We start from the raw sequence: 12,574 nt of genomic DNA on the forward strand, positions 1-12,574 counted from the left end.
TTTGATCTTAATGTCTGAGGGAACAATGTGACAACTTCATAACAAATCTAAAGTCGAAGTCAAATATGGACATTGCTTTTATCCTGCAAACTTCAAGTAATATGTTTGTAATTATGTCTCACACTGATCTCTCTTTTCATTGCTATCTTTTCACCACTTGTACCACTCCCTGTTCTACACATTCTCTCTTACTCTTCCCCACATTTCTCTTTCTCCCTCTCTCCCTCTCTCTCTCCTCCAGACTCCTGCCAGCAGTTGAACTTGCCCTGTCTGCAGGGGAAGCTGTCTCCTCCTCTACCTCCTAAGAAAGTGATGATCTGTGTGCCTCCTGCCGGGCTGGAGTCAGGCTCCTCCTCCTTCCCCCAGAAGTGCTCCTCAAGTGGGCTCCATCCCTCAGGCCTGGGGGTACACCACAGCCACTCCCATCAGCTCCAGTATGGCAACATGCCTGGACCCCTCCACCCACCCAGCCGCATTATAGAGGAGCTGAACAAGACCCTCGCACTCACCATACAGAGACTGGAGAGGTGAGGGGTGTGTGTGGTGGCGTGTGTGTGTTTGTGAGTGTGCACATATGCGCTTGTGGCAGCTTTGTCCTCCAAGAGCTATGTGTTCACAGTCCAACACAGAAACTGGTGAGGGAAACGTTTCTATACTCGTGTATCCAAAGCGACTTGTGAGTGTTATTTTTCAGAGGTCTGTTTGACTCTGGAACAGCCTTGCAGTTACGGAGACGCAACCTTTAGTGACGTTCCGTTACACTGTGGTAATTTCCCTTTGCCAAAACGCAAAATATTGTCTTTTTCCAAACAGCAAGACTTTCACAAAATGTAGGTAACTGAATAGGTCGTTTGAGAGTTTCATTTTGGTCCAGAACTCCCTGAGCTAACGGTTCTCTTTGGGCAGTTTAGATAAAAAGCAGGTCAGAACCTGGCGTTTTCCTGATTCTGCATACAGAAAGCTGACCTAGCTTCTCAAACCCCCACTGGATGCTCTGACCCAATAAACCCACTGTGGAGCTGGGGCCCTGGCAGCCAATCAGTCAGGACCTCCTCTGGGCACTGAGACTGGCATTGTACGACACTCAGAGCATGCGCTGTGCCAACCTCCTGCCTACAACCTGTCACATGTAGGAGACTGATGAGTTTATCTTTGAATTTGACCCAGTGAGGGGACACGCTCAGCCATATGTAGGAGTCCATATGTAGGAGTCCATATGTATTAGCCATACATCCAGAGGTGGTGTAGAGGAGACATATCTATGGTTTAATAGCAGTATAAACACGATAAGCTTACTAACAGTCTAACTTTTTGCTGACCCGCTAAGTTGGTGTCTGTTCAGGTTGAGGTTTAGGCTGTTATTTTGAAAGTCCTTCTTCTAGTAGTGACAGTTTGGTTCGTGTCTTGTAGCGTAACTAACAAAATCAATGATTTTTGAGCTTTATGATACAGCCAGCCAGCCACCCACCCCCTCCCCGGGAGGGCCGTTCGTGATGTTGTAATAATCAGAACAACCATACAGGTAAACAGGGATATGACTATCTTTTATACCCAACATACTGCCGGTTTCAAACAATCTTCTGCATTAAAACAACCTGGTATAGCCGATGTTGTTGTTGTTGTTGTTTTTTTTTTAAATAAAACCGTTACTTTTCAGTAAACAAACCAAAAAAACTGTGTTTTTATAATAATTGAACATAATGTTGTGTCTTTATATGTCCATTATATTATTAATATTTTACCAAAATTAAGCTCAAGTGGAGTTATGAGATTTTTGACCAGCGAATGTCAAGATAGCCTACATGATTTTTACCTCATTAATAAAAATGGCCGCATCTGAGGCAGTAAGTACATCACATTACATTATCATCAACTTACAGGTGACAAAGTTTACTGTAGCTATGTGTGTGCTCAGTTTTTCCTGTCGTTGAATACATTTGGCCAAAATCTCTTGTTATAAAAGATTAAGTGCCATGCACGGGTTATAAAAGACAGTCCTGGCTATGGCTAGATGGCAAATGCCAGACTAAACTGCACTCTAACCTACTGTGTTCAGCCTGCACTTCTCTCCACTCCCACATGTCTCAGGCCTCAAATACATAAAACATTAGCCTTTAGAGACTTAGTGTTTCTTGAGTAAAAACACTGTACTTACCCAAACAACCAGTTCTTTATTTAGCCTTGGATTGCAGCTCTTGCATTGCAAACGACCAGAGACTGTCTCCAAACAACTGCTTACTACTGGTCTACAGTTGAGTGAAGCAACTAGCAACAGCTATGCGGTTTTGCAGACAGTTTGAGGATCCAGCGGAGTTACGAGATTTAGTCACAAGCTGTTTTTAGTGCTTTCCATTGGTTAAATATTTGTAAAACCCACAGACGGACGTAAAGGGTGACCAATAGCACTGATCTATAAAAAAAAAAAAAAAAATGACGAAATATGGGCTGTGTCCGAAATGGCATACTAGTGTACTGCATACTGGCCCAGAATACACTGTACAGCACACTACTCTCCACCCTGGTATACAGTATGGTATGCAAGTATGAGAACTTTTGTGTAGTGCACTACGGGTTTGCTATTGGTTGGACTATTTGTTCTGTTAAAAATGATTCCAGATTGAGATTCCAGATTGAGTATGAGTGTGGACGTGTATTTTAACACATTATAAAACAAGATGGGACCAGGGAAATACTCTCTGATATGTACGTAGTGAAGGAATGGGGTAATGTATGTTGCTATTGAGGTAATGGGGTAATGTATGTTGCTATTAAGGGAAGGTAATGTTTGTACATGTTCTCTTTGGTAGCTCTGCATTGCATGCTGGGCAGTGTAGTCTTCTGGATGGCCGGACAGTGCCCACAGTGGTCATTGACTGTGAGGATGACAAAGAGAACATGCCCAACGAGTCAGACTATGAGGACCTGCCCAGCATGTACAAAGATGAAGAGGAAGAGGAGGAGGAAGAAGACGACGACGATGATGATGATGATTCCCTCTTCACAAGTATGACTCACTCACTCAGTATGACCGAATGTAAAAGTTATGTCAAGGCTAATAGTTTGTACCAACATGTAAACATAGTGAACTGTCAAGTCAAAAACATTCACTAAACAGTCATGCTAATATTAACGAACATGACGGTAACTGATATTACAGAAATCTGCAGGAAGTTAGCTTAGGTCAGCAGCTAGCTAACATTAGAGTAAGTTTTTGTCAGATCGTATCTTTCCCCACATTTATTTGACTATCCTTCCTCTCCTCCTCTATCATTCCTGAACATGTCACTAGCATTTGCTATCATGCTAATTTCTAGAAGTGTTTGTCTGAGTGAGTGAAATGAATGGTGGTCAGTCATACTAGTGTCTTGGTTTGGGTTATGATGTGTTGGACATAGCTAATCTCCCTGGCTTCAGTGGTCAGTGATGAGTCTCCCCTGTGACTGGCACTTCGTCAGTACTGTGACTAATCATTAAGAGTGCCAGCACCTCAGAACAAGTTAAAAGACTGAGTGAGTCAGGCTGTCAGTCAGAAAGGCTTTTTCTCACAGAGGATGAGCCTTGGAGCTCTGGCATTACATCATTTCTCAAATTCAGTGTTCAGATAAAACTGTAATGGCCTCTGCCTATTCTGATTAATGCACTCACAGCTCAATAAAAATCATCAAAAGGAAGACCAGGAAACATGATGTTTCATAATAAATACTTATCTGGGTTCTCACACACAGACACACACACATGTTTCTCACCCATGTGTACCTGTAAGGGGAAATCTCATATCAGTATGTGCCTGCATGTCTTTGTGTGTGTATATGTGTGTGTCAGACGTGATGTCTTCAGACTGACAGTACTTTTGAAGCTGCTGAGATCAGAAGGCATGAGTTGACTGTGATGGACAGGAGAGGGGTTCTTTTCTAAAGTAGGACTATTCAAGTACCCGCTCTGTCAGTGTGTGTGTTTAAAGGAGCAGGAGTGGATTACGGGCTGAGTTTGATCTCTGATATGGCTTTTGTTTTTCCACTGCATTAAGTGGAGTCTGCGGTTTTGTCTCTGTTTCCTGTGTGTGTTCAAAGGAGCAGACACAAAGTCTACCAGAGAGAAAGTCAGCAGTGAAATCCAGAGACCAGATATTATTAATCATGAATACCTTCCATGTCATCAGTGCGTGAACTGTCAGATAAAGTCAGTTGAGAGGAAGGGAGATGGTGAACTTTGACAGTAACACCTGTTTTCCTGCATGTAAGGGGAAATCTCTAATGTCGGTATGTGCCTGCATGTCTTCATGTGTGTGTGTTTGTGCATGTGTGTGCACATGTCTTTCTGTGCATGTGTGGTGTGTGTGTGTGTGTAGGTACCCTGGCTCTAAAGGTGGTGAGAAAAGATTCCCTGGCAATGAAGCTGAGTAATAGGCCATCAAAAAGAGAACTGGAGGAGAAGAACATCATACCAATGCAGACAGATGAGGAGAGACTGGAGTCCAGACAGCAGATTGGCACCAAGCTCACACGGTATGTCTCGCACAGAAACACACAAAGAAACACAAGCACATGTACACAAACACAAACACACACACACACACACACTACTCATATATACATGTGCCTGCACATAAATGGCATACATGCATATATTCCTTCACCTTTATCACGCACACATGCACGCTTGCGCAAACACACACACACACACACACACACACACACACACACACACACACAGAGTCTCAAAAGCAAATCAGGTCCTGTTTTATAAGTGCTAATGGAGGTTGAGAGAAGTGAGCAGACAATGTGTAAGTCCTCTGTTAGTAAATGTGGCCAGTTAAAAAGATGACCTACTTTTGTCTTTTTTGTTTTATCAGACAGAAGTCTGTATTTAGTAATGACGCAGGTTAACTTAAGGAAAGAACAGGCAAACTAGGACGACTCAGACTGCTCTGTCTTAAGAGAACGAAACTATGAGTGAATCTGCGAAGATGACGGTTGTCTTTTTTTGTTTTTTTTTTATTTATGCGAGTCATCTGACAGTGCCTTTAAATGAGCTGTGATAACAGATTAGACACAGACTGTGTTATAGCTCTGTCTGTAAGCACTGCCTCTGTTACTGCAGGAGACACTAACATTTCACTCTGAGCTGACCTTATCCTATCACAGCCCCCTCATGTCTCTCTGCATCTCTCTCTCTCTCTCTCTCTCTCTCTCTCCCTCTGTCTCTCTCTATTCCTCGCTCAGAGAATTTGGCCATAGCTGTTGTCAGCCCTGTTACTCATGCAGTGAGGCAGAAAAATGCATCTAATTCGTGTTGTAAATAAAAGGAGGCGTGAATCTGGTATCCTTCATGCTGTCAGAGCATCTCCACATTAGCTGAACCAGATTAAAGCAGCCATTTGGTGCCTGTGGGTTTAAGTACTGGTGTTTCATACTTTGATCAATGGGGAGCAAAATGACATTTGAGTATAGTGCAACTTGTCGTTTGTTACTGGCCCTCTGTTGTTTTGGCATGAAAGAGGTAGAGAGAGAGAAGGATACGGGTGTATTTTTGGAGGCTTCCCCGCTGTGTTTGGCACCCTGTGTCTCTCCCAGAAGGCCTGTTGTCATGGTCCCAAAACACGCGGCCAGTTCAACAGACACGCACGCACGCACGCAGATGCATTGTGTCGCCCTGAGCATCCATGCAAAGCTGTAATCCCAGCAGGAACATTCACTCCTCTCTCTCTCTCTAAGGACATGCGACTGTGAACGTGCGTGAGGTTTTCTGTGTGGCAGTTCTGCAGCGTGTTAAACACAAAAACACTCAGCACTCTCCTGACTGGTGTTCAGTGACACACTGTGTCTGCTGAAGTCACTGGAGACAAAGACTATGGAAATAATAATATGATTACAGTCATATTGATAAAGGCAGTCGCCTTAATCAAACGCCACCTGACCACCATCTCCATGCCCGTAAACAGAACCGCTGAGAAAAGAAAAACACACACAAGGGCACTTGATTGACACCAAGTATCACATCTCTGTACACACTGAGCTGTGTGTGTGTGTGTGTGTGTGTGTTAAGGCTGTGTTGTGTAATGGTGTTAAGTTAGCACTCTGACATTTTTGGAAGGGCACAACCGTAGTGCTGTGACGGTGACAGCTACATCTTGCGTGAAGTGACAGATCATGACAGTGATGATGATGATTATGATGATGATGAAGGTTGCATGTCTTTCAGATTGGCCCTGGTAAACTATTTTACACTGGTGAAAAAGCGCTAAGCTGGCATGTTGGGGCCTGACTGTGTCCTCAGACGTGATGTCTTCAGACTGACAATACTTTTGAAGCTGCTGAGATCAGAAGGCATGAGTTGACTGTGATGGACAGGAGAGGGGTTCTTTTCTAAAGTAGGACTATTCAAGTACCTGCTCTGTCAGTGTGTGTGTTTAAAGGAGCAGGAGTGGATTACGGGCTGAGTTTGATCTCTGATATGGCTTTTGTTTTTCCACTGCATTAAGTGGAGTCTGCGGTTTTGTCTCTGTTTCCTGTGTGTGTTCAAAGGAGCAGACACAAAGTCTACCAGAGAGAAAGTCAGCAGTGAAATCCAGAGACCAGATGTTATCAGTGCGTGAACTGTCAGATAAAGTCAGTTGAAAGGAAGGGAGATGGTGAACTTTGACAGTAACACCTGCTGTCTTTTTAGTTTAATTAATTTTTAATTTTAGACACTTTATTAATTCAGCCTCTGCATTTAACCCATCCAAGTAGTGATGGGTTAAATGCAGGCCATAGTAGTGAGTGCACAAACAAGGAGTAGTGAGCAATGAGCACACACAAACACACTTGGAGGTAGTGAGCGCACACACACCCAGAGCAGTGGGCAGCCACACAGCTGCAGCTGTTGGGGGTTAGGTGCCTTGCTCAAAGTCAGCTGTGGACATTGAGGGAGGGGAACGCGCTGTATGTTCACTCCCCCTGCCTACATTATTCCTACCTTTCGGTCCCAAGCCTGCTTCTCTAGCCTTTAGGCCACGGCTGTTCCTTGCATGTAATCTCTCATATCGGTATGTGACATGTAGCAGATATTCCAAGCTCACTTAATGACCTTTACCTTTGACCTTACAGATGACACAGCCAGCCTGCTCTGTATACACACGTGACCACCCGCATGCTCTGTGCCCTGTGTCAAAATCATAGCAACATTTTCCCCTCAACACACACAGGGGTATGTGTTAAGTGTTCTGACCCTGTAGTAATAAAATGCTGTCTGTGTTATAGCCAAGGAAAGAAAAACTCAACACAATGCTCACCTCAGCACTGGGTTACATCTGCAACCCCCCCCCCCCAACACACACACACACACACACACACACATGCACACACAGACATCTGGTAGGAAGGAAATGGACATTTTTCTAGCACTGCTGGTGGCTCCAATTCTGGCTGTCACTCAGCCTGTCAATCAAACAGTTGCTTAGGTAACAGCGCTTGGCCTCTGGCTGTCCCTCAGAACACAGAGTGATGAATAACATGACACATAAACACTCTCCTACTGTCAGGAGAGACACCATATCTCTCTTTCTCTCTCTTTCTGATGGATGCTTATGATTATGTAGTCACACATTTCTGTGTGATGAATCTGTGACTGTAGGAGTGTGTATGTGTGTGTGTCTTTGAGAGAGAGAGAGAGACTGACTGTGTTTTTGTTTCTCTACAGGAGGTTAAGCCAGAGACCAACGCCTGAGGAGCTGGAGCAGAGGAATATCCTCAAACGTGAGTGTCTGCTGTCTACACTACACGACTGAACAGCTTTACACTCCACACATACACATATATGTACACACACACACATGTGTTGTGTGAACGTGCATGATAAATGTATGTACACCTGTGTGTGTATGTATGTAGGTAATTTATAAGTGACACAGTCTCGCAGAGTGAAAGGCAGATTTTGTCATTAATGTAATAGTGGAGACAGCTTCTTTAAAGACAGACATATATTCTTTTCACCCGATACTCCTACCATCCCAGTATTTCAAAATGATCGTGTCAGTGGACAGCAGCACGTGTGACTTAGGGCAGGCAGGACACCCCTGACCAGCAAATTCACACCTCACATTTCTTTTTTCCAAAACAAAACTAAACTAGAACTGCAGCAGGCCCTGGACACTGGGTTTTATGTAATGTTACACCTTTATAACACATACACACATATACACACTTTCTCTCTGAGAGTGTGTTGTGGAGAAGGGGGAGACTGTGATGCTTGTGGAGAGAGACACTTTGGTCTCTGTGTTAAACTGAGAGAGGTCAGACCAGCGGAGGAAAGCAGGTTTGGGGTGAGGCTTCAGGCTTGTGGGAAGGAGCATGTTTTCAGCTGTGTGAGGTTGGGCCTGTGAAAAGCAGGGTATCATCTTGATTTAATTCACATAAACAGGATGATGCTGTCTCACTCAGAACATCCTGGCCTGCCTCTCTCTCTCTCTCTTTCTTTCTCTCTTCCTCTCTCTCTCTCTCTCTCTCTCTCTCTCTCTCTCCCTCTCTCTCTCTCAAGATTATCAGGGGCATACAGAAGAGGCTGCAGTGTAAAGTTTGTTCTTTTTTTTTTTTTTAAAGTAGCCTCATTTTCAGGTTTGGTCTCACTTTCTGCCTAAAGCTGGTAATTTGTGTTTAATGAGTGGATATTATGGAAATGAAAAGCAGAGAACTGGCTCTGGGGAATGCAGAGCAGGAAAAAGAATGAATGTAAGACCTCCTCTCCATTCAGAAATACTAAATAACAAAGTGCCTCCAACCCACACCTAAAAAGCAAACCTTGCCCATAATCCAGTTAATTTGTTGCATTTTAATAGTGTTGTTCCAAGGAGAGATTTATTCATGTTTCCAATCGTATAACTACGCCTGTGGAAGCCCACACGTGCTGTGTGACCCTTGATGTGTGTGTGTGTGTGTGTGTGTGTGTATTTTCCATAGCACGGAATGAGCAAGAAGAGATGGAGGAGAAGAGAGAGATTAAACGAAGACTAACACGAAAGGTAAGACAAGTGCCCTGGTGATGCTAACACTACTATAACTGGTCATAACAGTAACATATTATAAAAAGAGTGACATTCTAGGTTACTCACTGTCTTTGTTTGTGGTGTAAATGTGATTGTGTAATGTTATATGGCACTGAATGACAGTGTTGTGTATTAGAGACTGTAGGGTATAAATGTGATGGTGTAATGTTATATGACACTGAATGACAGTGTTGTGTATTAGAGACTGTAGGGTATAAATGTGATAATGGAAAGTTATATAACACTGAATGACAGTGTTGTGTTGTAGGCCTATATTAGAGACTGTAGGGTATAAATGTGATGGTGTAATGTTATTTGGCACTGAATGACAGTGTTGTGTATTAGAGACTGTAGGGTATAAATGTGATGATGGAATGTTATTTGGCACTGAATGACAGTGTTGTGTATTAGAGACTGTAGGGTATAAATGTGATGATGGAATGTTATATGGCACTGAATGACAGTGTTGTGTTGTAGGCCTATATTAGAGACTGTAGGGTATAAATGTGATGATGGAATGTTATTTGGCACCGAACGACAGTGTTGTGTTGTGTATTAGAGACTGTAGGGTATAAATGTGATGGTGTATTGTTATATGACACTGAATTACAGTGTTGTGTTGTGCATTAGAGACTGTAGGGTGGAAAGGTTGTAGTGGAGCTTGGCAGAGAAGGTTGTCAGGAGTAGTGTTTGTGCTGTACTGGGTGAGCTGTACCGGGACAGCATGTTGAACCAAACCATCAGCTTTTCATCAAATGCAGCTGCCGAAGGATGAACGTGTGTGACATCAGCATGTTACTCTCATACTCTCATAATACAAACCCGGTCCTGTCAATTAGACAAGGCCGTGTGTGTGTGAGAGAGAGAGAGAGGGAGGGATGGAAGAAGACAGGGAGAGATGGGGGGAGAGGGATAGTGAGAGAGAGGGAAAGAAAAAAAAAGAGGTATAGTTCACTTCTGGTCAGTGGAGGGGTCGGAGGTCTAAACTCTTCATAGTCAATCACTTGTCTATAGAAACCAATGAATGTTTAATCCAGGGTGTAACCCAACCACTGTGCCATACACACTATGGACCTCATGCCACAACATTTTCATATTCTTGTTTTTGATTTTTGAGATGGGCTCATGAGTTTGCCATGCCAGATGCAGCAAACACTCTTAACTTAACAAAACTGTCTTAAGAGATCAGCGTAAACAAGATGAACGGCACCTTTTCGTGAATGGGTACACTCTCATGAGAGCTGTGAACTGGCATAATTGACACCTCAATAATGCCATATAAGGCTAAGTGTCCTGCCCTGTTTTCCATAACTGTCATTCATAAAATGGCAGGCAAAGGTAAAAAAGAACTTTACGAGTTTAGAGAATAAAGTCCTGCTTTCAGAGATCAGTAAAAGAAAACATGTCATTTTAACAGCATCAGCGCAGTGTAACCAGGTGTCTACAGTGTCACTGGACAAAATGGTCTAAATTAGATTGGATTAAAAAAAAAGGCTAACCAAAGCAACATGGTCCATGATTGCAGTGGGAGGATGTAAAACCAGCAGAAGTCTCTATCACAGAGACAGACAATAGAATATGTGCTGTAATAGATAATGTTGCAATGTCAGTTTGAGATGTTGGTATTATGGTATTATACAGCAGCCTAAATAGCCCATTTAAAGTTAACAATGCAATTTGCAGTTTGAATAGCAGAGTAAAACAATGAAATACCATTGTCAAACAGGATAAATAGAACATTCTCATACAGTATGGCGAGTAATTTATATATTCGTATGTTCAAATTCAGAGTGCCCTCAAAGAAATGAAGTGCATACAATCCATTGGTCAAAAACATGTTTTGGAGAACTTTGGAGTCATACAATAGTTTTGGAGCACTTGTAAATATCATTCACACCTGAGGCAAAATTCAAAATATGAGAACACTAGTGAATGCAGCAAATTCCCTTAAATCACTTGTGCAAACTATTTAAGAACAAATATGTTGGTAGCAGTGATTCTAGCCTGAGACTCATAGTCTCACTCATTCACTCACTCAGCCAGCAAGGACTGTAGAGTGCACCCCCCCCTCTCCTTCACTCTCTATCTCTCTCCCTCCCCCTCCCCCTTTCACACACACACACACACACACTATAATATAATAATATTATAGGATAAGTCTGAGCCCACAGTACAGTGTCACACTCATTCCACATTACGGCATGCATTCATTCACACAGCATCATAAGAACGAAAAATACCTTTTCTTTTCATTCCTGGTTGGAAGGAAAATGTAGAGACCACTAATGCATCAGATTTCATACCAAAGCCAAACCTTCTGCTGTTTCCATAGTGATTACCTCTTTTTGTCCAGTGCGATCACATGGAAGTTTTTCCTAACCAGCACTCTGCTTCACCATCTTACTGACTGTTCTGGAGTTAGACACCTTCATGCTATCAGATAGACACACACATGTACACACATATACACAGATTTCTGGTGTCTAAATAAAACCCTTTATCTCAAAGGACTGATGATTCCAGAGGATTAAACTGAAGGCCCCCCAGGACACCAGGAGCTGGTGAATCGAGGTTAATGTGCAAAGTTGGCAGACACTTCTTGTGCAAAATTTCATCTGCAGGCTTATTGTTTTATAGTTGTATTTCTTTTTAAAGAGTGAGAGCTATGTCATTGTTCTATAGAACCATTCCTTGGGGATTTAAATTGTATTCTAACTGCATGTGAACTTGGTAGGTATAACCAGGCCTCCTGATGCAGGTGAATGTGGTTGATGTAAGCAGGCCTCCTGATGCAGGTGAGTGTGGCTGATCTTGCTGACCTGTGATGTTTATGTTTTTAGCTCAGCCAGAGGCCCACGGTGGAGGAGCTGCGACAGGCTAAGATCCTGATCCGCTTCAGCGACTACGTAGAGGTGGCAGACGCTCAGGACTACGACCGACGGGCAGACAAACCGTGGACGAGACTCACGGCGGCCGACAAGGCAAGCTGAACTCAGGGCATGTGGCGGGGCGTGGGTGATTGGGTTAAGGGGGGTTTATAATGGTTCTGGGGTAAATCCTGATGAATAGATATGGAGGAGAACTGAAGACGTTCGTTGAAGAATGGAAAAGGAAACCTGAGAATGCATGTTTGGGCTGTATACCTTGTGCTTAATGAAAATAGTGATGTATAAGTCCATATTTCGTAGCACTCCAAAATCTGTCCCAGAAGACAGGAGATAAACTAGATTTGTTTTGACAGATTTTGGGTACAGTGCTGTTCCCATTCTCCTGTCAAATGCTTCAGCCAAAACAGTCACTTTTCTTCAAGCCTCTTTAGCTTTTGACTTTCTGATTCATTCATTTTCGATGTGTTTTGCTCTTCGCCCACCAAAACATGCATACATTACATGAGGAAGAGTAAGGGAGCCTGCACTAGCCCTGCAGTGCTGTGGACCAGCCTGTTCTCACCTCTCACTGGGGAAAGAAAAAAGAGCAGTGTAACAGAAGACAGCCAGAAGTCTTTCTACCTTCTTTTATTTTACATCTTATAGAGCAGCTGCTCTGACACTG

General features: G+C 43.1%; 1 protein-coding gene across 1 annotated transcript in view; it reads left to right on the top strand.

The window, feature by feature from the left end:
* Window positions 1–12,574, top strand: part of LOC115812334 (phosphatase and actin regulator 1) — a 32,762-nt gene that overhangs the window by 18,331 nt on the left and 1,857 nt on the right. The window contains exons 5-10 of the mRNA XM_030774817.1: window positions 242–527; window positions 2,808–3,004; window positions 4,349–4,505; window positions 7,681–7,736; window positions 8,937–8,998; window positions 11,863–12,003. Of these exons, the coding sequence (XP_030630677.1) occupies window positions 242–527; window positions 2,808–3,004; window positions 4,349–4,505; window positions 7,681–7,736; window positions 8,937–8,998; window positions 11,863–12,003 (899 nt within the window). The remainder of the gene's footprint in view (window positions 1–241; window positions 528–2,807; window positions 3,005–4,348; window positions 4,506–7,680; window positions 7,737–8,936; window positions 8,999–11,862; window positions 12,004–12,574) is intronic.

This window comes from Chanos chanos, chromosome 5 (assembly GCF_902362185.1).
Source record: "Chanos chanos chromosome 5, fChaCha1.1, whole genome shotgun sequence".
Classification (NCBI taxonomy): Eukaryota; Metazoa; Chordata; class Actinopteri; order Gonorynchiformes; family Chanidae; genus Chanos; species Chanos chanos.